We start from the raw sequence: 27,867 nt of genomic DNA on the forward strand, positions 1-27,867 counted from the left end.
ATTTTAATATCAAAATCATACAAATGATTTCTTTTTAACTATTTTCAACCTTTACATCCAAATATATTCATAATTAATACACCACGTGTATTGATTTCTTTTATTTTTATCTTAGAATTCCATTAGTTGGAATATTTTATTATTTACAAAACTGTAAGCATCATTGATAGTTGTATTGTTATATGTTGATTTTAAATAAGAAAAAAGATTACAATGTATTTGCTTTATTCCTGTTTAATTTTTCCCCCTTTTTTCTGAGAGATTATTTCCCTTTGTAGCTCAGAGTAACCTAGAGCTCACTATATAACCCAGCCTGGCCTCCCTCCCAAGTGCTAGGATTACAGGTATATACCATCATACCCAGCTTTGTCTTTTTTGAGATCAATACCCAGAATTTATAAGGAACTTAAGCAATTCATTAGAAAGAAAATATATAAACTGGCAAAGGAACTGAATAAATGTTTCTCAAAAAAAGACATACAAATAGAAAGCAAGGTCTATGAAAAAAATGTTCAATATTATTAACCATCAGGGAAATTCATATTAAAAGTACAGTGAGACATCACCTCATAACCTGTACTATTTTCAAAAGAAAAACATATATATGTCAATGAGAATGTGCAGACAAGGGAAATACCACATACTGTTTGTAGAGATATAAATTAGTACAGGGCTGAGAATGTGGCTTAGTGGTAGAGTGCTTGCCTAGCATTCATGAAGCCCTGGGTTCAATTCCTCAGTACCACATAAACAGAAAAAGCTGAAAGTGATGCTGTGGCTCAAGTGGTAGAGTGCTAGCCTTGAGCACAAAGAGGCTCAGGGACAGAGCCCAGACCCTGAGACCAGAAAAAAGTAAATTAATAAATTAGTACTATCATTGTAAGGAAGCTCCTCTAAAACTTAAAAACTGTACTAGTATATCCAACAATACTACTTCTGGGAATATATCTTACGGAAATGAAGTTAGTGTGTTAAAAGGGTATTCACAGTAGCCAAGATAGGGAATGAGCCTAAGTGTTCATCCACAGATGAGGGAAGAAAATGAGATGAACGTATACATACACACACATGCACACACACACAGTAGGGGGAGAGGGAGGGATGGAGGGAGGGAGGATTTCTATGTATCCATAAAATAAAGAAAATCATGCCATTCAACAACATGGATGAAACTAGCTGACATTGTGCTAAAGGAAATAAGCCAGAAAGATTAAGACTTCAAGGTCCTACTTTTTTTTATCATCATTATCTTATTACATGAAATAATAATGTTCTTAGATAGATTCATTATTGGTAGATTACTAATCACGAAGTAAATTATACCTTTGTTTAACCCAAAGTGTCATTTGTTAAGTAGCTGGATTGAATTTCCTTCTGAGATTTTGGAGCCTCTGCAAAACATATTGGCCCAGATAGGAACTGTATCAATTGTATTCAAATAGTAACATTTTCTGAAAAGTGAGCTAGCTAGGGCAGATGTGTTAAGATAGGAGTCACATTTCTCAATAATAGTTCCAGTCACATTTTTCACTCACTAGAGTAGAAAAAGTATGTCCCACAATCTACTGTGGTTTCAATGAATATGAAGAAATAATATCACCAAATCCTTCATTAGCTGAAGGCACATTTGTTTTGCACAGGAAAGCATCTTTTCCTCCTGATCTTCTATTTTTTGTTTTTGTTTGTTTCTGCAAGATGGATATTTCTGAATTAGTTGCAGCTATTCAGTAACAGATTTACAGAGCTTATATTTTTACTGAACCATCTACCAGTCAGGTACATTTTCTAACTTTTTATATTCTTTACTGTTAAATGTATGCTTCAAATTACAATTTATTCTTTCTTTAAGGGCACTTTTTTCTCCATATGTAACTGCTTTGCTTAGGACCAAAATAAAGAAAATAATTTTTGTATATTTAAAGTCACCCACAGCTTTTGCAGCACTAAACACATCAGTGGTAAAGGAATATCTATACTCCAGAGCCTCGTTATGATGACAGTTACATTGCCCATTATGCAGAATCTTATTTCTGTTAGTGTGAATCAGATTTTATTCATTCTTACTAAATATTAGCATTTGTAAGTGCTCTGGAATATCTTAAGTGTTGTTTTTTGCAAGTCTCAAGTATATTCCCAAAGTATTTTACTGTTTTAAAACAATACCACCAATGCTAGTATGTGTTCTATAAATAATTGAAGTTAGCTTCTTAAATGCATTATTCTAACAAAGGAAGTAGATAATAAACATTAAGTTTAATAATGATTATATTCATCTACTGATGTGTCTTTTAAGATCAAGTTTTAAAATTACTACTATTACTACTATTTTACTATTTTAGCAGCTTGTTCTAAAAACATTAAAACTTTGATATGAGTTCAGGTGATCAGGACATTGATTCAGGTGTACTTAGCATAGCAGTTCATTAACTATGTGTTAATTATGTATGATTACTCCTGAAAGGCTATGGTGGCTTAATCTTTTACGTTGTTTTATTAAATCATTAATTTTCTTGGAGATAACTAAGCCTGACATAATTAAGTGATTTCAGTCTCCACAGATTTTTATCTTTTCACGATGTCAAGAAAACTAAGCAAGTTAATAGGAGGTGTTGTAACTTAATCCCTTTATGTATTGGCTTTCTTTTTAGGATTACAAATTTGACACATTTTATTTTTAAGTAATATAGTAGCTATAAATCTTTTAATTATTTAATGTGTTAGCTTACGTGTTTTTTACTTTCTGTGTAATAAGCATATCTATGTATTTGAACCATTTCTCACCAACAGTTCTTTGACTCATGGCTACATAAAGCTGCTTCAGTTCATCCAGAATATCATTTATGAGGAAGGATTTGATGGTTCCAATCCCCAGGTACTTAATACTTTCAAAACCTTTTATAGTCATGTATGTTTGCATGTATTTGTTTGAAAATTCTCTAGGGAGAGACCTTGAAAGTCTTAAGAAAAATCAACAGTGAACAAACTGTTTTCAAGCACAAGCAAGGTAAAGATAGCAAAGACAAGAAGCCTTAGTTTGACTGTTAAAATTACTTAGTGTGTTAGCTAGGTTCTCAGTGGAGGCACCTAAAATATACATTGTCAACACTGTTTTTAAAGTATATTTGTAGTTTCTACGAGGCAAACACTCTTGCCACTAGGCCATATTCCCAGCCCTTGTAGTTTCTAAGATTGATCTGTAGCTATATTTTTTAAATCACTGAACTCTGCAAGCTTTATGGTTTTCCTAGATAAAATTTTCATGTTTATGTCATTCAGGCCTTAATTTCAAGTTACATTATATAGAAAAAGTATCTCAAGATTTTATTTCTTGTTATCATATGTTTGAATTATTTCACTAAAGAAAATATGCATTTTATTTACTACATTAAAACATTTTAGGGGCTGGGAATATGGCCTAGTGGTAGAGTGTTTGCCTCATATACATGAAGCCCTGGGTTTGATTCCTCAGCACCACGTATATAGAAAAAGCCAGAAGTGGCCCTGTGGCTCAAGTAGTAGAGTGCCAGCCTTGAGCAAAAAGAAGCCAGGGACCGTGCTCATGCCCTGAGTCCAAGCCCCAGCACTGGCCAAAAAAACCAAAAAAACAAAACATTTTATAGTTTGGTCTCTGTAGTTACCTTTTCTAAGCCTTCCTTGAAATTCCCACTAATAAAGATGTTCAATTAGTTTTCAAGAAAATGTGAAAGTTTTGTTTCAGATTTTTTTATTCTCAGTGATTTTGATTGCACCACCACGAAAAGATTTTCAGTACATTCATATTATTTTAACAGAAGTATTTTTGAAGTACTATTATATTTATTGTAGGCAGAGAAGCCCTAAATGTTAATTTTAGCATTCTCAGGCACATTTGCCTCCTAATTCATAGATTTTTAAATATCATAAATTTTGCTGCTGTATTTAACAATATCTCCATGACAAAATAAATAATTTTTGAATTAGTCTTAATTGCCAGTTTAATAGTAGGTTGAGAATATGTAAGTATGCTTGGTAAAGCACATTTAATCAGACAGCTTTTCGTGTATGCTACAGTTTGGGGCATTTCATGCAATTTTATTTTGTCATTGCTGCTCCATTTTGGGTGCTAGCTAAGATTTATGGATACCATGTCTTCTCTTTGGTGCCATTGCTCGTCTGGAGAGGCAAATTGGTCTCTGACAGACACCTCTCCCCACTCACTGTGGTAACTATGGAAACAGGCATGTCATAACAGTTCCTATGGCACAGTGTGCAAAGCTGCTGTTCTTGCAAGATGATGACATATCTTCTGAGAGCAAGAAATTTTGTAGAATGCAAAACAGTAAAGACAATAGAAAAAAGGGATGGGTACATATACACACATAATGACATACGTTCCAAGAATCCTTAATAAGTTAATATAAAAAAGAGAAATTTTGGTGCTTAATTGTTTATCTGGATTGAAAGAAAACACCATTTTCAAGAAACATTCAATTTTGTTCATAATAACTAATAGACACCAAGCTAGAGCTAGCTTGGTTTTCTGACCCAGAGGTTCTCTTACTATTGACTTTCATAAAGAAAATTAAGAATTTAGATAGATATTTATATGTCCAAATACCAAGAATGTTTAAAACTTTACATTAGAATATGCCAATAGATTATTATAAAAGTAAAATTCCAATTCCAGTGGAATGAAAATATAGTGAATAAATTTCCATATCATTAGATTATACACTGTACTATTTGCCTCACATCTGTGTTAGAAGCTTTAGATGAATTCAGGAAAAGTATGAAAATGCATCTACTGATATTTAAAACATATTATTCTTGCCAGATGCCACTGGCTATGCCTGTAATCCTAACTACTGTGGAGAATGAGATCTGAGGTTCACAGTCTGAAGCTGACTTAGGCTGACTTAGACTTAGAATTTTTATATTATGGACTTTGGAGCTGTGGCTCAAGTAGTAGAGTGCCAGCCTTGAGCAAAAAAGCTAAGGGACATCTCCATGCCCTGAGTTCAAGGAGCCCTCGTATGAGCACAAAATAAAAATTTTTTTAAAATTATTCTTCAGCCAAAATCATGTATTGGTATTTATATAAATCCTACTTTTTAAAGGGAAATTTTATCCTACTTTCTCTGCCACTATATTTTCAGATAAACTGGACTAGTTATAGACAATAGATAGAAATGTACTCAGGAACTCAATAATTAACTTTAGTAGTAAATTAGCTAGTATGGCTAATTTGTAAAGCTATTTGAGATGTTCAGATTTATAAGTTGATGTGTTAATTTCATTGCATTTTGATGCTCACAATGAAAAAAATCAAAATGAAATTTCAACATTGATATTTCTTAGAATCCTAGATTTTATGTTAGATATTTTCATAGAAATAAATTTAGTATACAGCTGTCAACAAAAGTTTTTCTTTTAAACCTAGTTATGCCATATAGTTTGTCTGTTATTACATGGCATAGAAAAGGAAATGTAGATCCCAAATGACATAGGAGTTTTTAATTCAGATTTTGTTTTTCAGTTACCATATTTTAAAATATGTAAACCAAGTCTCTGTGTTGAATTACTATACTCAGTTATATTTTTCTTTCTTTCTTTTCTTTTTTTTGGCCAGTCCTGGGGTTTGGACTCAGGGCCAGAGCACTGTCCCTGGCTTCTTTTTTTGCTCAAGGCTAGCACTCTGCCACTTGAGCCACAGCGCCACTTCTGGCCGTTTTCTGTATATGTGGTGCTGGGGAATTGAACCCAGGGCTTCATGCATGGGAGGCAAGCACTCTTGCCACTAGGACATATCCCCAGCCCCCTCAGTTATATTTTGATGAACTATGTACCTACTGACTTAAATACTTTATCACTTATTCAATCTTTGGCTTAATATTTTCATTCTTTCTATATGTCAGTGCTTCTGTAAAAGTCACTAAACTTCTTTAGTTTTGACTTCATGAATAACAGCAATTTTGTTTAAACTTCTAGCAGGTTGGCGTTTTTGCTTGTTTTTGTTCCAGTTGTAGGGCTTGAACTCAACTGGGTGCTGTCCCTGAACTTTTTTGTTCAACACTAATGCTCTATCACTTGAGCCATAGTTCTATTTCTGGCATTTTGGCAGTTAATTGGAGAAAAGAGTCTTGTGGACCTTCCTGCTCTTCCAGCCTCTTAAGTAACTAGTTTTACAGGTGTGAGCCATTGGTGCCCAGCTGGCAGATAGTTTTGACACAGAACTGGGTCTTGTGGGTTGAAATATACTGATGTCTAGTTTTGTCTGAATGAGAACTGGGGAAACCCTGTGGTGCTGCTCTCCTTCTACCTTCACATTTCATTCAAGTTTTATTCGTCTCATTCAAGAAGATAAGCCTTAAATTCTTGCCATTTTAGTTAAACTTTGAAGTTCTAATTAATAAAAAAGGAAAATGCAATAATATATATTTTATTTGATACTGTTTAGATTCTTTCTCATCAGAAAATGCATTTAAACTAGCACATATCCCAATTATTCCATTAAGGAGTGTTTTATTTTTCCCATCAGAATTGTAATGATGATTTCCCAAATATTTGCATGTTCCAGGTTTTGTTAACACCTCTACATTTTCCCAGAAATCATGCTAGATTGCTAAGGAAAGCATTTATAAAACATGTGTTCAGTTAAAATAATCCAAACAACCCAGTAGAATTTGTTATAAACACAGATATTTGCAAACTCTTGACAATCATCCTAGCTTTTCTGTTATGATTTTTAAAATAACATTTTCCCTAGAATTATCAGTCACTGCTATTATGATCTTAAAATCAGTAGCTTCAGGTTCTAAGTGTTCATCTGTTACATTTTACTAAAAATATTTACTAAATTAAAAAAAGTTTCAAAATTGAGTTCCAAAGGCTCATGATTGTTAACACTGGCTGCTCAAGAGGCTGAGATTTGGGGAATTATATTTCAAAACCAGCTGGAGCAGAAAAGCCAGCAAGAAGCAATGCTTGAGTCATGGCTCCTGCAGTAGAGTGCCAGCCTAGCAACAGAGCTGAGCAAGCACAAAGCTCTGGATTCAGGACCCATCCCACCTCCACCCCCATTAAAATAAATAAATAAAATTAAGCTCCAGGAGAAAAAACTAGAGGCAAATGTCAGGTGTAAACCAAAAAGTTACACATCTTTAAATAGCTTTTAAACAGCAAGTAGGTGAAATAAAATTAAATAACTTTTAAGTAACTTATTTTTGTTTATGAGAGGTTATCTTTTTTGTTGGCTTGAACTCTGAGCCTGGGCACTGCCCTTGAGCTCTTTTGGTCAAAGATACCCCTATACCACTTTGAGCCACTCCTCCACTTCCAGGTTTTGCATAGTTAATTGGGGAGATAAGAGTTTAAAGGGAAAGGGGGAGGAGGCGGGGGGAATGAGGGAGGAGGTAACAAACAGTACAAGAAATGTATCCAATGCCTAACGTCTGAAACTGTAACCTCTCTGTACATCAGTTTAATAATAAAAATTTGAAAAAAAAAAACAACAGTTTTATGGGAACTCTTCTGCCCCAGCTGGTTTTGAACCACAGTCCTCAGATCTCAGCCTCCTGAACAGCTAGGATTACAGGCATGGGCCACTGGCACCCAACTTGCAATTTATTGTTTATTGAAAGAATGATAGAATTTTGTACCCCTGAGTTTACAAAAATTTAGAGTTTCCTATGACTTCTTAAATATTATTTGAACTGTCTCAAACATAATTCTTAAAGTAGTAAGTGTTACAATTTTAAGCTTGTGGCCTGTCATACCTCTTATATTTTCCAAGAATGAAGGAAAACTGTTGTTTGATTATCATTTGTTTCAGGTTTGTTTGTAGACAGTCTTGATATATGACCATGCTAGCCTTGAATTTCTAAGCTCACTCCTCACTCAGCCTCCTGAATATCTAATACTATTGGCACAGCACTATACCTACCTTAGCTCTGTTTTGTTATGTTTTTGTTGTTGTTGGACATGGGGCTTGACCTCAGGGCATGGGCGCATAGTCTCTAAGCTCTTTTGCTTAAGGCTAACTACTCCTTTAAACCATAGCACCACTTTGCTTTTCTGGTTGTGAGATAAATATCCCACAGACTTTCTTGTTTGGGCTGAAATCTCAGCCCCCTGAAGATAGCTAGGGCTATAGACATGATCTACCAGTGCTGGCTAGTTCTTTTGTTGTTGTTGTTTAATATCCATAACCTAAAAGATTTTGTATATTACCTTATTACTATTACTACATATCATGTAACATTTGGTGTCTTATATTGTTAATTAAGAAAACCTATGTGTTTACCTCCCTCTCACTTTCTTTTAGAAAAAACAGAAAAACATTTTAAAAATAGGAATTCAGAGTCTTGGATCACCTTTATGGGGAGATGACATTTGCTGTACAGAAAACTGTGACGGTCATAGCCTTACCAAGTTTCTCTATGTTCTCCGTGGACTTCTACGAACCTCTTTGTCAGCTTGTATCATTACAATGCCAACACATCTTATTCGGGTAAAACTTTTCAAAAAATAGTGTTATTTGACAACTGAAGAAATGTTATGACATTGTGGGTTTGTTTTCCATTTTGATTGCTAACAATAATGACCATCTTTTCAAGTGTTCATTAGCCATTTGAATATTTTCTTTTTAAATTACTTTATTATCATAGAGGTGATATACAGAGAGATTACAATTACATGAGTCAGGTAATGAGTACATTTCCTTTTGTACAGTGTCTTCTGTTTCCTCACTCTCTTCCAGTCTCTCCTTCTTGTCCCTACCAACAAATTGTTTTTTTTTAATTTATTTTTATTGTGATTGTGATTATAGAATTGATATACAGAGGGATTATAGCCACAAGTCGAACAGTTCACTTTCATCAGTGTCCAGTGAACGCCACTGCTGTATTTTTTTCACAAGAGCTCTATATCATCCCCCCTTCCAAAGACGTACACATGAATACACTATATATAAAGAAGACAGAATCATCAAAAAATAATAAATGAAAACAGCAATATAAAAAAGAAAAACCTCTTGCTCTTCCATATGTTGTAGTTAGCTTTGGTACATATTATTTTTGTTTGTTTGTTTGCCAGTCCTGGGGCAAACTCAGAGCCTGAGCACTATCCCTGGCCTCTTTGTGCTCAAGCTAGCACTCTACCACTTAAGCCACAGGCGCCACTTCTGGCTTTTTCTATATATGTGGTGCTGAGAACTTGAACCCAGGGCTTCATGTATGCTAGGCAAGCACTTTACCACTAGGCCATATCCCAACCCCATGATACATATTATTTTATATAAATATAAACAGGCACATAAGCATTGCAATTTTGTTTTTCTCCCCTTCAAATATCCTCTTTTGGTCTCACTGTATGTGAGTAGCTAGAATCCTATATAATTTATCATATCCCAATATATTTATGTAGTTTCTGCATATCTGAAAGAACATGTGCCCTTTGTCTCTCTGAGCTTGGTTTACCTCACTTAACAGGCTTTGTTCTAAGTCCATTTATTTTCTTCTATGTAAGTCTTCTTTTCCATTTTCATTGGGTGATCTCATTAGCAAGTACAAAATTCCTCATATATTTTAATCATAATTTATGTTAATATTCTACCAGTCTCTGATTTACCTTTTCTTACAGCATATTTTGAAGAGCTGAAGTTTTAAATCTTGATGAACTTTATCAGTGGTTAATTTCTTAACTTTCCTCTTACCGTTCTTTGCCCTCACCAGCATTTTTTTCAAGAACACATCATCATCATTATGATTATGATTATGATTATGATTATTTTATCACATGAAGCACACCTGTACTTGAAGACTAGAACTCACTCTTTCTTGTCAGGAGGAAAAATAAATGTTCTTTTACTAATAGGCACTTTTTTATTGTCTCCACACATACAAAGGTAAACTTGGTTAATGACCTGAAAGTAAAATGAATAGATAGTCCACTTGAGACTTGAGAATGGTGAGGAAAACATGCCATCACCACAGACAAGGTACTCAGCCCCAACAAATCCTAAAGTGGAGATGTTTTCTGACACCTGTTTTCTCCTATATTTTCTTCTAGATATTTTGTAGTTATATTTTGTTCTAGTGGACTAATATTTTCTATTTTAGTTCTTTATGTAATTTTAATTTATATTCTCAAACAGCTTTTGATTTCATTGGTTGACATTCTAATTACATGTTAACTAAACATAAAATGAGAATTCACTCGATTGTTTTTTATTAGTGGCACTACTTAATTATTTAGCATCTGCTTTAATCATAGAGAGTATTAAATAACTAACATTGCAGTATTCATAATGGTATGGCCAGATGTTTATGCTTTACATGTGGCAGTATGGTGTAAGACAATATTAAACATGACAAAAAAATTCATACAGCAGTACCTAGGCTTTATCTGATGTTCAATAAATATGAATTAAATGAATACTCATTCTTACTTGTGAAATTATTTTCACTGCATAATTGCTGAAACTACTTACATGGTTTTAGTATTTTGTTCCAATATACATAGACCTCACTACAAATAATAAATTTGTTTATATGTCATTTAAGTAGTTCTATGCAATGTATACAACATATTTCAATACTGTACCTGGAGAGTCTGGCATAAATAATGAGTTTTTGGCTCCTTGGACAGTAGAATTTATTTTAAGTAGTCATAACTCAGTTTTACCTTAAGGGCTTTTTACAGATCATTCCTGAACCTAAATTATGATTATGTCCTTAAAACTGTATAAATATTATAGGGAAAGACCTTTCTTAATCAATTAGACATAGTATCCATGAATGTGTTCATCATTGCTAGTGATGTTATTATAGTAAACACTGTCACTCATATTTCTACTACCACATTGGTGATACTACAACTATCTGTGGTACACCTGCTATAGGCCCAGCCCTTTACAACCATTATGTCCTCAAATCTTTATGACTCTAAAAATAGATAGCTTTTTCCTCTGTTCTCAAAGATCATCTAATTAATAAAGATCAGGGATAATGTCTTTCTTTGAATCCAGCCTCAACCATCTTCATAGTCAGAGCATATGGCTTCTTCAATGATCACAAAAACTTTACAAGATAACTGATGTCAGTTGCAAAGAGTTTACATAAATGCAAATAAATTTTAAAAACAGTTACAAAATAATGGATATACATGTGTAATTTTTCAAATTTATTTCAAAGAAACCTACTCAAAACATTTAAAGGGAAATAGAAATGAACATATATAAAGAGTGATTTTGATTCCCTAGATTAGAGATTCCAGCCTCACTGTATGTATGTTTGATAGTGATTCCTCTAAGTCTCTGTTTAAAGAAACAGCACTGATACTATCAAATCACATCAAGTGAGGTCATCGACACCGGGTCAAATAATTATTGAATGATGTGGGAAACTGGACATCTGGACATAAAGCAATATTTTATTTTGAATACTTAGTTGATATTTTAAGACTTTAAATAGAGAAGGAATATACTAGAAGAAATGTAGTATAAATGTATGATGTTTGACATGCTAGTAGACTAGTATGAAATGAAAATAAACTGTCAATTTAGACTTTTGTGATTAGTTTATTTAATAATGCTCATAACCCCAGACTCTCAAGAGACTAAGATCTGGAGGACAGCAGTTTGAGACCAGCCCAGGAAACAAAGTTTGTCAGGCCTCCATCTCCAGAATCACTAGCAAAAACAGGGCTGGAGGTTTGGTTCAAACCTAGAAAGTGGGAGGCTCTGAATTCAAACTTTAATACTTCCAAATTAAATAAATAAAACTTGCAAATAAATAGATAATAATTAATAAAATAAAATCAATAAAACTACTTTTTGAATATTAACTCCATCCTTATACTAACCTTATATGTTTGTTAATGGTATAATAGTTTTCCCAGACAACACACCTCATTAACAGCAGAAGTTTAGACTTAAGCAAGCAGTCTGTCCTCTTAACCACCATGTTTTGCTGCTTATTCAATTCAATAAGGTACTAACAGAGAGTCAAAATTAAAGAAAAGATCAGATCCACAGTAGTATTCAGTAATAAAAAGAGCATGTGCTTTTAGAGGAAGAAAGACTTGATAAGTTGGCTTTAGTCAGGTCTTAACTTTATTAGCCTCAGCCTCTTCATCTGTAAAAACAGGACTAAAAAATAGCCAAGTTGAGGGGATTGTCAACTATATAGTGACACAAGGTTGGCACGTAGTAGGCATTTGCTATACATTAGCAGTTGTCATCCTCTTTATATCCTATTTACAAAAAATGTCAGTCAAGAAAAAGATTCAGAGTCTACCAAAGCAATAAAGGAACTAAGATGCTATGTAGTTCAGGGGTAAATCATATCTTACATACATGAGATCCTGGGATCCCTCCCCAGCACACACAAACACACCCAATAAAAGAACGAAGATCTTCTGTTTCCTGATTTTATTTTTATTTTTGACTGACCCTGGGGCTTGAACTCCTGAGATTGTTTTGATCAAGGCTACCACTCTTACACTTGAGCCACAGCACCACTTCTGGCTTTTTCTAATGGTTTTGGAGATAAAGAGTCACAGACTTTCCTGCCCTGGGTCGCTTCAAACCATAATTCTTAGATCTCAGTCTCTTGAGTAACTAGGATTACAAGTGTAAAACACCAACTCCTAGCCCTCATTTTTTCTTTTTATATGTAACACTGTCTGGATCTTCTCATAAACTAGATAAGAGAAGTCCAGGAGTCATAAAGTTAGATGTCTGTATTGATCTTAGTTACATTCACTATGTTTTAACTGGACCCTTACATTGCACATTAGGTTCTTTTCTGTTATGACCAGTGCCATCTCTAGAAACTGTAAGTCAGAGTTTCAGTGGTGATTGACTAATTGAAACATTGACTGACTAATAATTAAGATATTGAACCAATATCTCAATTATGCAACAAGTAAATCAGGCACTGTCCTGGGCACCTATGGGGATGCAATATTGAATGTCCTAAAGTCCCCGTCTCCAGGGAGCTCTTCTAGCAATGTAAAAGATAGGGTGAAATAGAAAAAGTCATATATGTAATATTTGGACATCTGAAATTGGTTGCCGTAGTTCCTCTCAGAAAACAGAAATGTATTTGAATATCTTTGAAAATGTTGTCATATAATTAAATATAGAAAAAGTAACACTAGGTTAAAAATGTATAAAATACCCTCATCTCTTACAATGGCAAACCAGCCAATCAGAGTACTTATTTTAGTTATTAGCATTCTGTCAGACTTGTACAGTAATGATTAGTTACCCTTTATTGTACTTTTGGCATGCTTCCCATGTTTAATTTCATTGCAGGGAAGGAACACATAGTTAAGGAAATTGCAAAGAGGGGGTAAAAGTTAAAATAGGGAAAATAATGACATTGATTCAAAACTGCTCTTAACTTATGCCTGTAATAATTCTTTTTAAGCAAAGTGAATCAGAGTGATTTTTAAATTTGCATTTGAAATATTTTACATTCAACATCATAACTTTGAACTTGAATTTTTTTTATTTTCTTGGAGTTAAACATTATTTCCATAACAGCATAGGAAGAACTATTTTACTTTGAAGAAAATGCATAACAATTTCTAAATATCTGCTAAGAAAATGCTAAAATAATTCTGCAAATAAGGGTATCTTAAAACATGTATATCTTAAATCATTTTCTCTGTTAAGCAGTAATGTTTCTCATAATTTCTCTTGCTGAAATAGAATATAGTGTCTGCCCCAAAACATTGCGTGCTAAATGGCTAAGATAAACACAGACTACATTACATGCTGAACTATGGAGTAAAGTGTCAGTAGAACTATGGATGGCGCCCTCATATTCCAGCATTACTCAGTTCCCAGATCCCTGCTGTGTAGTTGTTCCACTCGCCAAGAAGCCTGTTAAAGAGCCCCCAAGAGCATGTGTACAGCCCTCCATGTTAATACTTAATTGGTGAGGATGGCAAGATGAGAGGACAGCCGAACATGTGGTCTCTCAGACTCAAGCAGTAGACAGACCTTTAGTTATAATAACAGCAGCTGCCACATTCTCACAACTCAACTGTTCAAACTCTGTTATTGAGTGAAGATTATCATGGATTTTTTTTAAAGAGGAAAGGTTACATCTAAGAAGTATAACTGAAATTCTCTTCAAACTCTTTGAACATAGTAGATTAATTGTAACAGTACTGTTTTAACTTTCTAAACCTTAGACATAAATTTCCAAACAAAAGTTGGTTGTACTTCAGCTGTACTGAACATTCTGCTACTTTTTTTCTTCATTTAATACTAGAAATAGAAATGATGTCATCTTTGCAAGTTTAATGAGTTTTTTGCAAGTAATAACTTTAAGAGTTTAAATTAGGACACTTTGATTTTCATATCTAACAAAATATGAAAGTGTAGCTTCTTTCTGGTCTATAAGTGGAATCTGGCTCATAGTAGCAAAATTTATTACCATCTGCAAGTTATTCAAACATTTTGTTGGTTTTATTTTCAATTCCCAATGGCAGTTACATGCCTAAAAAACAAAATGACTAATAATGTATATTCTTTGGGGAAATAAAAACCTAGTTTGTTTGGTTATTGTGATTTTTGGTTAAGAAGGTGACAGGAAAGTAAATTTTCTCTAGCCTGTACATATGTCTACACAATCTATGATAAACTGTTCCTTTTTTATTGATGAACTTTTACCCTAATTCACCAAGAAAGGAACATTGAAGCACTGAGGATTATCATCCAAACCTTTTCTGCAGCTTTCCTTAAAAAAAAATACTTTTTATTATTACTAATTTTTATTCAAGCTGTCATAATTTATACCTGAAGAAAAATTTAAAATGTAAAAACAACCTAGTAAATTTTCCTGTAATTGTAATAAAATTGGAATGTAAACTATTGTTGATTCTAGAAGAGGCTTAGGTATTGCTAATATTTAACATATTGTCTCAGAGAACAATAGTTTATTAATTATTTAAGCATTTATGCAGTACAGGTTACAGATTTCAAACTAGACAATAGCATATTTTTGTTTTGTCTTCATTGTCATTGGTCAGTTTCTAGCCTTACTCAGGTTTTGTCATATGACTACTTCCTTAGAATAATTTGATCTATATACCTTCTTTCCTCATCATTCATTAACATAATTATCAGCATTTGCTGGGTAAATACAAGAAAATTTTATTTTCTAATGAAAACCAGAAGATAAAAAGAGCCTTATAATATATGTGTGTGTGTGTCTTAAAAACCAGAAGAGGTTTGAATTCTGATTTTAACTAATAGCATTTCAAATCTCCTACAAAATTAACATATCTGAGCCTTGAACCCACTGAAATGAATGTTACAGTATGCATCTATGTAGAGAAATTCTATGTAAATCTTTCACATCCATAAACTTTTGTGTTCATGTTGCGTATTTTATCAGCTAGAATATAGATTTCACCTCCTAATCTTAGCTAACAGTTACTAAAATATAAAACCATATATTCTGAATGTTGAGGGTTTTTTTTATATAACTACTTTCTTAAGGTAACCTAAACTGACAGCCTGCCTTTTAATTTTTCTGAGCTTAACCTACTCTGAAAGTGATTATAAGAACCTGAAGTATATAAAAGTTTAAAAAGCATTTTTTTTTCTGGTTGAGAGTTCATTTTTTTTTCAAATTTTTATTAGCAAACTGATGTACAGAGAGGTTACAGTTTTTAAATTAACTGGAACTCATTTTGATTTTATATCATATGTACCAAGTTCCAATAACTTCTTATAAATCTAGTGATTTTTAAATAGTCAAATTATTTGCTTCTGTTTCAGACTACATATTAGCATCCAGTTAACTTTTAAAGTCCAATCATAGCTTGTATATACTATATGTTTTATTTATTCTTGGTCAAGGATGATTGAAGCATTTTACACAAATAAACAGTCTACACTGAACATTTTAAGCAGTCTGTATAGATTGGTTTGTCTCAGCATAAAATGCCACTATGAGGATAATTTTTTTAATTGCCAGAAAATTTCATTGAATCTTTAAAAGAAAAGATGCCATTACAAACCTTTTATTATGTTTTATCTAACCAAAGCATATTCAATGTGTCATCAAAACAATATACTTTTAAGATGGCTTTCTGCTTTCTTTAAAATAACTTTATGAGGTTGCAATTCATATTGCATATGTAGACCCTGTGGTGTTAGTGATTATAGATTAAAGGGCTATTTAGGGTCAAAATTTTCAAATGTATCGATATAAATAGTGAAGTGTATCTCCTTACCATATGGAGATTGAGTCATCTGTTTGGGCATATGGAATCTTTGGCTGCTGGATTGCATAGTCTTTATATTGCCCACTGTTGAAGTGTGGACACAACCATTCAAAGAGGAGAAATGGGGAGGGGCTTTTATATTCAGTCTAGTTGAGTAGAATAGGAGAGAAGTTGATCTTTTTCTTTTTGTTTTATACTCTGTGTTTTATCACTTTGTTAGCACAGAAAAGTATAACTTTAATGTTACATTTATTTTAAATAATTAAATAATTAAATAAAATTATTGTATTATATCTTTGTGATTTGAAAATATGAGAAAATTTGAGTTTTGAATTATTTTTATTTATATACTTGAACGGACTTGTACCTTCCCTTAAGGAATGCATGCTGTCTTCCAAAGGGGATTGTACGTATTTCTTAATGTTGAGACAAAATGTGCTGTAACTAATTATAATTTAAACTGTTTAAGTACTAGGCCAAATATCGTGTCGTAATATTATGCTTTAACCTTTGCTATTAATTACATTTTTACATTATATAAAGAGTTCTAGCTTCTTTAATAATGTTTTCACACCCTATGTAGTTAATCTTTAATGTTGAAAAGGACAAGGGGAGAGATTAAATTAGCCTTGTAACCCCTTTCTCTTCCAGGCTGATGATGGAAAATAAAAGCTCTTAGACACAAAATGTAACACTTAGAATTAATATTTAATTAGACTAGCAAATTGTACACTGTGGCTGAAAGCTTCCAAAGAGTTGTTAGTGCCACAATTGACCTACAGGTTTAATAATAACTCACTTCTAGAATCAAGTGCCAGTTCAGCATAGTACAGCCACTGTAAGAAAGTCCTGAGAGATTAAAATCAGCAAACCAAATGGCAGGCAAGGATTCCTGGGATGGAGCCTTCTGGAAAGCTGGGAGCTGGAATAGCTTTTAAGCCAGGATTCAGATGAGAACAGTGGGTGAAAAAGCTGATCCCTCCTGTTCTGGGAGCTTCTGGGTATAGGCCAAAATCTTAGAACAGATTTTTACTAAATGTTTTTGCTGCAGCTATTAACTTACATTGAAAAGAAAACATTGAATAATTTTTCTATAAAATTTAACTGTTTTGTGTAAACATTAGTGTTTAATTCCTTACATATTAGTACATAATATCTGTAAACTCAGATCATTAGATTATCAGATAGGTTTGGCGCTGTACATCTATGCTGTTTTGCTGTGACATGCTGTTTCCGTGTTCCCTGTATAGTTGATTTATATGGTTCATTTCTATATTATTTCATTACGAGGCATTATGCAGAGCCGGAGAGAGAGTTTAGGAAATCCATAAACCAAGATTTTCTCTAAGGGAGTATATACATGTAAGAAATATTTACACATATATATTTCAACAATAATAATTCAAAAGCATCATTAATTTTATAGGACTTTACATTATAAACTCAATGCTACATTTGCTGTGCTTATGATGTAATTAAATTACAAGGTAAACAATTGAACCTCCTGGAGAAACATTGGATCCGTATACATACATATATATATGACAAACTAATCTGATCGCAGTCTCATACCAAGAGTTTGAAAATATGCAAATATAGAACAAAAGACTGAAAGGGTAGACCTTACATAATTTATTGGTTATAGCTTAAATAATTAAAGAAAAGCTAGTCATTAGTTAAAAATTCAAGCAGGTGAGGGCCTTGCCAGCAGAGGGAGTAGTCCTGTCTTCTGTCAGGTTCCCATCACTTTCCCACCTGCCTCAGTCTTTTTCCCAGCCAGTCTCCCATCTGGACCTGGCTCTGTCTGCCTGTTCCTGATGACAGGCTATCATTTTATACTCAATATGGGATTATTCTAAGCTGATTTTAAACTTTAGTATCTTTAACCTGCCACTGCTTCACAAACATCAGCTGGATGCTCTGCTTGAGATTTGGATATTAGCAATTGTTTTTCCAGGCAGGGGCATGCATGACTGTTTGGACATCTGTGAGTTGTATCCTAAGAGTTTTAAATATAAAAGTAGTAAGATAAAATTTCTGATTTAGAAGATTGCTCATAAGATACTTTTAAGAGTGAAAGAACAGATTTCTGTGAATAATCTCCATAATATCAAACTAGGTGGTATATATTTGTGTAGATGCTTAAAATTAATTTTGAATACTATACTACTCTTGTGTCTGCTTTTTGTTACAATATTTTGTGCTTCTTGTTTCTGAGCATTTTTAGTCTATGCAAGTTTTATTAATATTTTATAGAATAAGCTACATGGAAAAAAACCAAAACTGATATACATAGAAATTCTACAAAGATGTAGTGTTTGAAATCAACATAAATAAATGTAAATGATATATCTGAAAACAATCTGTGTTCTACAAAATCTTAAGTTATAAAGAGCTAATATTTTCATACAAATTTAGTATGCAAAGTGATTATATACAAAACACAAAAACATGTCATACCATTGCTTATGACACTCTCAGCAATTTATCTTTGAAGTTAAGTAGTTTTCTATTACTTCTTTGTACATATTTTATGATATCCCTATATGATTATCATTACGTGATGTTACCAAAAGGGTATATTACATTTAGATGTATTTCCTTCTGTATTCTGAAATTGTGACCTTGAATAAAATTTCATATTAAATCTAGAAGGACATAATATAATTCCCTCATTTATTTATTACATATGAGCAGTGATATAATTTTGTTTAATAAACTTTTATTCTTTATTAAGCATAGAATATCATGAACTGAATTACTTCTTCACTATCAAATATTTTTTAATAAAATAAAAAATGTAATTCACAGAAGTAAGGTGATAAATCTTGGGGGTGGAGGGAAAGCAACCTAAGTTTATAAAAAGTTAAAAGGTTACAAGCAATACAATTTGTTTTTAATTTTGTAGTCATTATTTCAGTAGAATGGAGAGCTTAGTAAGCATGGGGAAATAATTATCTCATTAAATATTCTTAGATTGGTCCTTTAATCCAAGCTTAGTATTTAGATTTCATAACAAAGAAGTATTGTATTGTAACTTCTAGTATATATTTCTGTGCATTTTGAATACATGATACTTCCTTGTTGAGACACCCCCTCAAACACACACATTAACACATGTTAACCCTTAAATGTCTTTTTTAACTCATAAGTTAATAGTACTTTGATAGTATAATTTAATAGTACTTTCATCCAAATCTGATTTGCCCCAATTAAATGATTGGTCTTATATTGCATTTGCAGTCTTCCTTAAATAATATACATAGAATAACTAAGATCTTACTGTTTTTTGAGGTATCACATAGATGTTTATTCATTTATTCCTCTCAGACTTCTTGATAATTAACTTATTGGTTACTTTTTAAAACATCTTGTTAAAACATTTCTTGGAAATGTATTTTATACTAGTACAAGTTTCATTTTTTATTTTGTTAACATAATTAGGTCCAAGAAAATTCAGAAATATTCTAGGTTTTAAATATTTGCATTGTTAACTTGGAAACGCAGGTATCTAAACTATTTTCACCAGAAAACCATGATAGCTCTAGATCATATGCAAAATTTTTATCTCTTAACAAAATTTATATATAAAACTAAATTTACTTTAATGATCTTTGAACTAAATGGAAGCATGAATATTTTATAATTTAGAATGCATTTAATGGATTTTGGGTATCTTAAGTGAAGATGTGTTATTATTCTATAAAAAATTAAATAATCAAAGCACAAATTGTTACTGTTCTTGTGAAATTAAAATTTGAATAAAAAGTAGAAGTGTATAAAAATGATTTTCCTTATTTGTTTGTTACAGACATTTTATTAAGTTTAATTAATCTGGAAGAGAAAAAAATTTTAGAGTCTTTTATGTAACTTATTACAATACTATTTGATCCTGCCAGCAAACTCTTAAAACTCCTGGATGCTGGCTCTATTCTCTTCTGGCTTCCCTCCTAGTCATGTCTTGGCTACTATCCAGAGCTGACAATTTTCAACCAGGAACGAAGGGAGATTTGTCTAGTATAAGAAGGATTTTTGAGTCATCCCAAATTTTCATACCCAGATGGGAAAAGAGGAGGGGTGGCAATATGCATACTTGGGTGATGTCATTATGCTACACATTCACTAACCATTAATGTATTCACACTGATGAATTCTCAGTGTATTTTCTCAAATATCCTTTATTCGAAACTGTAGTGTAACAGCTGCAAAATTAACTCAGAATTATGTTAAGTTTATGTAAGCAGTTACTATACAAACTATCTTTACTTCTCTGTTTTCAACTGCATACTAAAGTCCAAAAGTATTACATCTTAGCTAATAATATAAAAACACTTAGAATCTGTTAAGCTGAGTATGTAGAAGTTCTAATTTTAATACTCCAATGATTTTTGTAAAGCTTTCTGATGGTTGTATTATGAAATCTGTGATTCACTGTGTATTTCTGGTAAGGTGAATTGGCAATTATTGTGCTTTTAAAGGTTTTCTAAAGCTCTTAATTTTAGGTCTTTCACATAAATTTATCTTGGTTTTTCTAAAGACCATTTCATACTAATATTATGATTTGAAAGACCTTTTGACAAGAATGATTTTAAGGTAGAGCTACATCAATGGCCTACATTATTTGTGAATCTTAGATATTCAGAAGAAACATATGCGATACATTTTCATGACCAAATATCTTTTCTGCTCCTACAGAAAAATAGAAATGACACAATATAAAAACAAAGGGTGATCAGAAACTTCACTATTATTCTTATAAATTTTCCACTGCTTTTTATTGTATAGATGTTTTTCAGGTATCTCTAACTTTCATAATTAATCTTACTTGTCTCATTGAATAAACTATTTTGCAAGATAGCTGTGCAAAAGGCTACTATGAAATATAAGTCATTTTTATGATAATAGTTATTAAAGGTTAATTCTTACTATAAAACTTCACAAAGGGTTTTAAATAGATTTTAGTTTTATCTATGATGTAAACCTATAGCAGTTAGAAATATAATAAAGTGATGAATGAATTTATGAGAATTTTTTAAATTTAGCCCATACTGACTTTCATATTTATAATTCATTATTTTCCTTCAAAGTATATAATTGGTGTTTTGTTACCCACAAACTACCTTAAAAAGAAAAGATTTGTAAAGTTGATAAATCTTACAAGCTACTAATGGCTTACTAGTTAATTTTTAAGTTAAAGCAGAAAAAAGTGTCAGATTAGTCATTAAATACACAGTGCCTTGTATACTACTAGAATGGAAATGAAACACATCTTTAAAATTCATAATTTCTGTTATGTAACTGAGAAGGTCCTGGTTGATGTCACTGAAATCTTGAATAGTTGAATTCTCACAAAATTGACTTACCATTTTAGATTCAGATGTTTAGATTATTTAGATGTTTAGTCTTTTATTTATAAATCAAACAAAATCTGGCCTTTTTTTATTAAGAAATATTGTCAGAAGCCTTTATAAGTACTTGTTCATCTGAGGGTCCATGACAGGAATTTTCTTTGCAGTTGAGATCCTACTAAAACTGAAGTGATAAGGGCTCGCTAATTATTATCCAAGATTCTTCTTTGGAGAACCACATAGTTCTTCTTCATCTCCCACTTGTTCTCACCCTTTACTATCAACCCAGCCACACCCCACCCCCACCTCAACATTGTTCAGTACTCAGCACAATGAATCATTTTCAAGTTGACTCATTGTGAACTGTCTCCCAGCTGTTGGAATGTCTGGCAGACATTTTTGTTTGGGTGAAGAATAACTGGCTGAAACCCAACCTGGATGAGTTTGATATAATGGTCTCTGGCTAAAGAAATATTGAGAGAAACATGTTTATGGCCTCTGAAGCCCCTGTTATTCCTGGAGTAGTACCATCATCCCCTGTGGCACAGCACTGAAAGTAAGGAATCAATCTGGATTATTTTCTCACCATTGAATGAAAAATTGCCTTAGAAAAAGTAGCTATTTCCAAGTTATGTTTGTCTTGCTATACTTAGTGTCCCCACATGATTGAAAATTTTTAAAGACAGCTAAGGAAAATTAGTTTTACTTGTCCTTTTTAAGAGTACAGATTCAAAGATTGAAACATGCTTTATATAACATGTTTCTTCTTATGAAAGAGTTTTCAAAGACTGTGTAGGGATGAGTTAACCAATCAATTCAGCAGAATGTTTAATGACACAGCCTACTATATATTGCATACTGAATGAGTTAACATTCACTTCTTCTATTGCATTTTTTATTCTTATATAGTCTTTTTAAAGGAACTTCAAAGGTACAATACTAGAAAGCTCAATAGTCAAACATTTTCAGAAAATAAGCCTTCAGTTATATTTTATCTCTTTTTCTAACTAGGGACAAGGCACCAATCTGACAATTTTTCTGACTGTTTTACATTTCTCATCCTTTTTCTTCAAAGATTAATTTTAACTCATGTATTACCCACATATAAAATAGGAGTTCTGAAATTACAAAGTGTCACAAAAAGCAATTTTTACAACCTATTTAGTCCTTTAGGACAGAAAGGTTTTGAACTAAATAATTACAATTTTCTGACCTATATCATGTTATCTAGAATTTTAACACAAAAAGTTTTTGGATGTTTTATACCACATGATTACAATTTCCTGATATGCATGTGCTCATCATCTACCATCTTTTCTTTGCCTTTATTGTTACTCCAGAGCTAAACAGCAGCATCTGGAGATAAAACAGAAGAGTCCAGAGCTAGCCATGTTGTATCCCCACAGCTGGACTCTTCTATATTTCTGATATGTTATAAAAGACTTCAGCTGTTATAGGACTGACACCTAGTCCCAGTTGACAAGATAGTGGCACCCTTGCCTTTTGCTTCATGCTGTGCTATCTGTGTTTCTAAATCCTACTGCCTGCTAGATTTTTTTAATGGACAAAGGGTAAAGTAATTTGAAAAATAACATATAAGTAAAAGGTCTTGCCCTTGAGTCGTATGAACAATAATTTTTGCCTTCCCATCAACTCTTCAACTTTGCATAGCATACCTATGTGCATCAGAATTTTAGTTTAAGAGTATATTTTGTCCAGTTTTCAGCCTGTAATATCTCTTCATGTTAATTTAATTTCTCCACTACACATTGAGTTGGCATATTGACACTGTATAGATGTTGTATTTTTAGACATGAGTGTTTCATTTCTATGTTTTGCAGAATAAAGCAGTTATTGCTCGTATTACAAATTTGTCAGATACAGTAGTTGGCTTAGAATCTTTTATGGGCTCTGAGAGAGAAACCAACCCACTATATAAGGATTATCATGGTAAGTATCATTTTTGCAAGAAGAGCTGCTTCCACCATACCTAGAATCATCCTTTTATCTAGTCACATATCTACAACCAAATAGGGTGAATTTTATTTCTATATATGTCAGTTACATGTTTTTCATTCTGGCTAATATTCCACAGTATTTTATTATATATATATATATATATATATATATATATATATATATATATATGACTATGATATCTGATCACAGGAGTAAAACCCAAGGTCTTAGGCATTGTTTAGATGTACATTTTGTTATCCCAGTGCCATAATTTGCCACGATATCAATTATACTTACTAGCTACATTTGAAATATATATATAATAATACTAATAATTGGAATGTCTCTAATCTGAAAATCCAAACTCTGAAGCCTTCTAAGATCTGAAACAGTTGATCCCAAGCATTTCAGATAAGGGATAGTCAATGTTTGACACTTTAGAAATATATTGTATAAAGCATCACAGTTTATAGTATTCAAAGCTAGCTGTGTGCCAGTGAAATACATACTTAGAGTGTAGCACAATGCTTGAGTACTTACCTAGCATGTGTAAGGTACCAGTTTCCATTCCCGCACTGCAAAGAGGAAGAAAGGAAAGAGGGAGACAATTAATTTTAAAATAATAAATAGTATAAGCAAATAATCAGGCTTTTGTAATGCTAGAAAATATGGACTGTGAACAAAAGCTACTGTTAAATAATTTGCCTCTTGCTTCTTTATTTAAATAAGTGGGCATGTAGTATATACCCAGATTAACCATATATATGATTTATTTAATATATCATTTTCACTATTGGAAAGCTCTATGAAAATTGACTATTTTGTAATTTGTTATGTTTTCTTTTAAAGCAATCTGTGTATCACCTTAGTAAATTATATATTATTTATTAATATTATTTAGCCTATGAATTTAGTAAAATTACATTTTATGTTAAAAAATATTTTGATTAAAACATTTCAGATGTTGAAAGGCTATCATTCTTTGTGCAGGAATTTCTAAATTAGTGAATTGTTCCCAAAGAATAATGAGTGATTCTAATAGTTAGTAAACTTAACTGTTGAAAAATGAAAGACTTGATGACAAAATAATTCATTCTATGAAGCTTACAGATTTAATAATTGGCTAAATAAGCGCATGTAAAGTTAAAATGAGAAACACAAAAATAAAAGTATGATGTACCTATTTTTAATAAATACAGTTTACCAAATAGGTATGTATGATACACTGCATATTTTAAAGTTATTTACTCATTCTATACAACTATGCCTATATTCCCCATGGAATCATCTATTATTGTATTTGAGGTAGAATTGTAAAATGAGAATTCATGGCCTTAAAATTAATGAGTTTCATGAGAAATATACAAAAGCACCAAATATAAACATACACAAAAATATGTGGCATCTATTTTTGTGTGTCTTCACTGGTCTAATGATAGCATTTTAATATGAGTCATGAAAACTCACTTCCCTTTCACTTTATTCCGTTAGGTGGACTAAATTCTTTTTAGATGTTATTTTTTTCTCAATCAATTAAAAAACCTAATTGTGCTACTAAAAATATTGACTAGTTACATTGACTGGGATTCTTCTGTATATTTCAAACTGCTAGAGAGCAAAGTTATTAAAGGCAAATGGTATCAGCTCAATAAGCCATCGTAGTCTGTCAAATAAGTATATAGTGGATATTGCAAAATATCAAAACAAATAAATAAATATGAATTTATTATGAAAAAAGTTACTTTCTTAATAGCACCTTTTACATTTTTATGTTTAAAAAATCAATAAGATAATTTCTTAAATTAATTTTGAAGTGGCAATTTCTAAGGTTAAGCACCTGGAGGTCTCTGCTTTTAAGCTAAAATTAATACACGCATTGCTAAGCATTCACAAAACTTCGTATTAGAGATTAGTTCTATAATTAAAATTTATCTATCCAAGTCTGGAATTAGTCTCCCACCCCCAACTCTCATATTCAGGGATCAGTGTCCTTGGGATGTGATTTTTAAATATCAGCTGAGTCAGGCAGAGAGATGCACTGAAGAACCCTCATGTCTTCATCTGTGGGAAATGACCCCTGGTTTTGTCAGAAACTGAATTAGGCTGTACAAAAGCCATCCAGTGCCCTTGTCAGAAAAAATTATCAAGTGTTTCTATTGACAAGAGGCCAAGCAAGGCTCGTGGTTTACCTAGCACTGTTGCAAAGCTTACAATGCCTGCATAAAGGACTAACATGTAGCAATGAGTGTCTTGGGATGGCATGGGGGTTAATGTTTGATCCTAGAGTGTGCTCTGAAATGTAGTTTTCTTCACTGGTTTCTTCAAATCATTAATCAGATATAAAATGAAATAACTTTTCATTAGTGCTTCACTGATTATTAGCAACCCATAAGCCTTGTTTTTCTGGCTGCTTACTGGTGCATTTAATAAAATAAAGATCACTCAGTGGTGCCGTGGGCAGCATGCAAGGTGATAGCCATATTTGCTTACTGTAAATACAAGGGAAAAATCACACACAAACCGGCTGTAGTTTTGACAAGTACTAAGATCCCTCTTTACATCTGTACTTCTGTACCAAAGTGCAATTAGTTTTCTTCGCACAAGGATTTCTGTTTATCTTATTCTGCTTGATTACTTGAGTATAATCACACCATTTGCTTCATTGCTTCTGGTAGTAAGCTCCAGTTTTAAAAGGGGAGGATGCTTGTGTGTAAATTTACAGGATTTTGCTGTGAGACTCTTTAATTTATGCATCTGATGACTATGCTTAATTTTTTTTCTTTTAATTTCCTTTTCGTAAGGTTTGATTCATATACGGCAGATTCCTCGGCTTAATAATTTGATTTGTGATGAATCAGATGTCAAAGACTTAGCTTTTAAATTAAAAAGGAAGCTATTCACCATTGAGGTAAGAGACTTTGTTTTAGTTTACAAGTTTGAAGTATATGGTATCTTCCTTGCTTTCTTTTTTCTGTGGTTTTTTTTCCCCACTTTAATGAAATTCCTTGGACATGTTTCAGGCTAACTATTAAGTAGTTATATCACACAATAATTTTTACTTGTCCTTTTATTTTAGCAGTGACATAATAGAATGATTTTGTTTTAAATACGAAAGCTGCAAACTTGCATGATAAATATGACATATATATTTCTAAAGCTTCCAAAAGTATGGTTAATTGAATGTTAATGAGCTATGCTTATTGTGTATGGAATGTTAATTCTACCTACCTTTAAGTACAAATAAGAAAAAGAAAAGGGTTTTATGTACATTTTAAAAGTATTTTTCAGCACTGCTGGTGAAATTACCTTTCATTGAAGTGAAATTTAAAAAGCAAAAAATATGCTGACTTAAAAGTATTATTTGTACTTGTTTTATGCAATTTTTTACAATATTTAAACTTATGTTACCTTTATGTAAGAAATGATAGCAGAAAGTACTGTATAACAGATTTATTTTAACTTAATCTAGCTAAAGACCACACGAAAATAGAACTATTAAGCAATTAGAGTTGATGTATTTATTAACAAAGTCAATGTTCAGAATGATGGCTTTTGGGTGATGTGGTAGTTATCAGTATAGTTGGTGCAATTTTTTTTTAAACAAAGACATAAAACAGCCAAGCAGCCTTGACAAACCGTTTTGTTTAATCTCTTTTCAAATGAAAAGCTCTTAAGCAGACCACTTGTCTTAACTGCTTGAAACCATAAAAAGAGAGAATTGCCACCAATAAATTAGCATATTTTTAACTTCATCACCAAATGATGGTCAATGTGGCTTGGCACTGCTTTGGTGTTTGGGACTTCACCCTTAAGTGACCACTTTGGCCCTTTTTTGACCCTCTGCCCTCTTTAAGCTGGCCACTTGATAAGGTAACTTAATGGTTCTCTCTCTTTTTCTCTTTCCCTTCACATTTGCAAGTAGCAGTAACCTATAAATCATTGTAAGGGCCCTATCCAGTGACAAATTAATGTGCCCTCCTCCTAATTAATGGTCATCAATGTCCTTAATTATCTAATCCTATTGAGAGCAGTTAATAGTTAATCAGGCAGGCAGTTCTTCCGAACAGGTCATCTCTGCAGGAGTGTTAGAAGTTTCTCATCTGGGGATACTCCCTTTAAAAGCCACTTAAAGCCAAAAGAGCAAGAGTGGAGAAATAGTGATTCTTGAGCTAATTTGCTTTACTTCCCAAAAGAAACCATTGAAATGGGATTCAACACTTTAATTGTTCAAACATTGTTTCAGCTCTTTTGACATAATACTGAGTACTTTACCATAGTATTGCTTAAAATATTTAGAGATACACCTAGAGTTTATGGTTACAAGGAAGCATGC

At 32.4% G+C, this 27,867-nt stretch overlaps 1 protein-coding gene across 1 annotated transcript in view; it reads left to right on the forward strand.

The window, feature by feature from the left end:
- Elp4 (elongator acetyltransferase complex subunit 4) overlaps positions 1-27,867 on the forward strand; it is a 177,991-nt gene that overhangs the window by 53,813 nt on the left and 96,311 nt on the right. Inside the window, exons 6-9 of the mRNA XM_048361674.1 lie at positions 2,788-2,872; positions 8,303-8,488; positions 23,417-23,525; positions 26,336-26,442. Of these exons, the coding sequence (XP_048217631.1) occupies positions 2,788-2,872; positions 8,303-8,488; positions 23,417-23,525; positions 26,336-26,442 (487 nt within the window). The remainder of the gene's footprint in view (positions 1-2,787; positions 2,873-8,302; positions 8,489-23,416; positions 23,526-26,335; positions 26,443-27,867) is intronic.

Source organism: Perognathus longimembris, chromosome 13 (assembly GCF_023159225.1).
Source record: "Perognathus longimembris pacificus isolate PPM17 chromosome 13, ASM2315922v1, whole genome shotgun sequence".
NCBI lineage: Eukaryota > Metazoa > Chordata > Mammalia > Rodentia > Heteromyidae > Perognathus > Perognathus longimembris.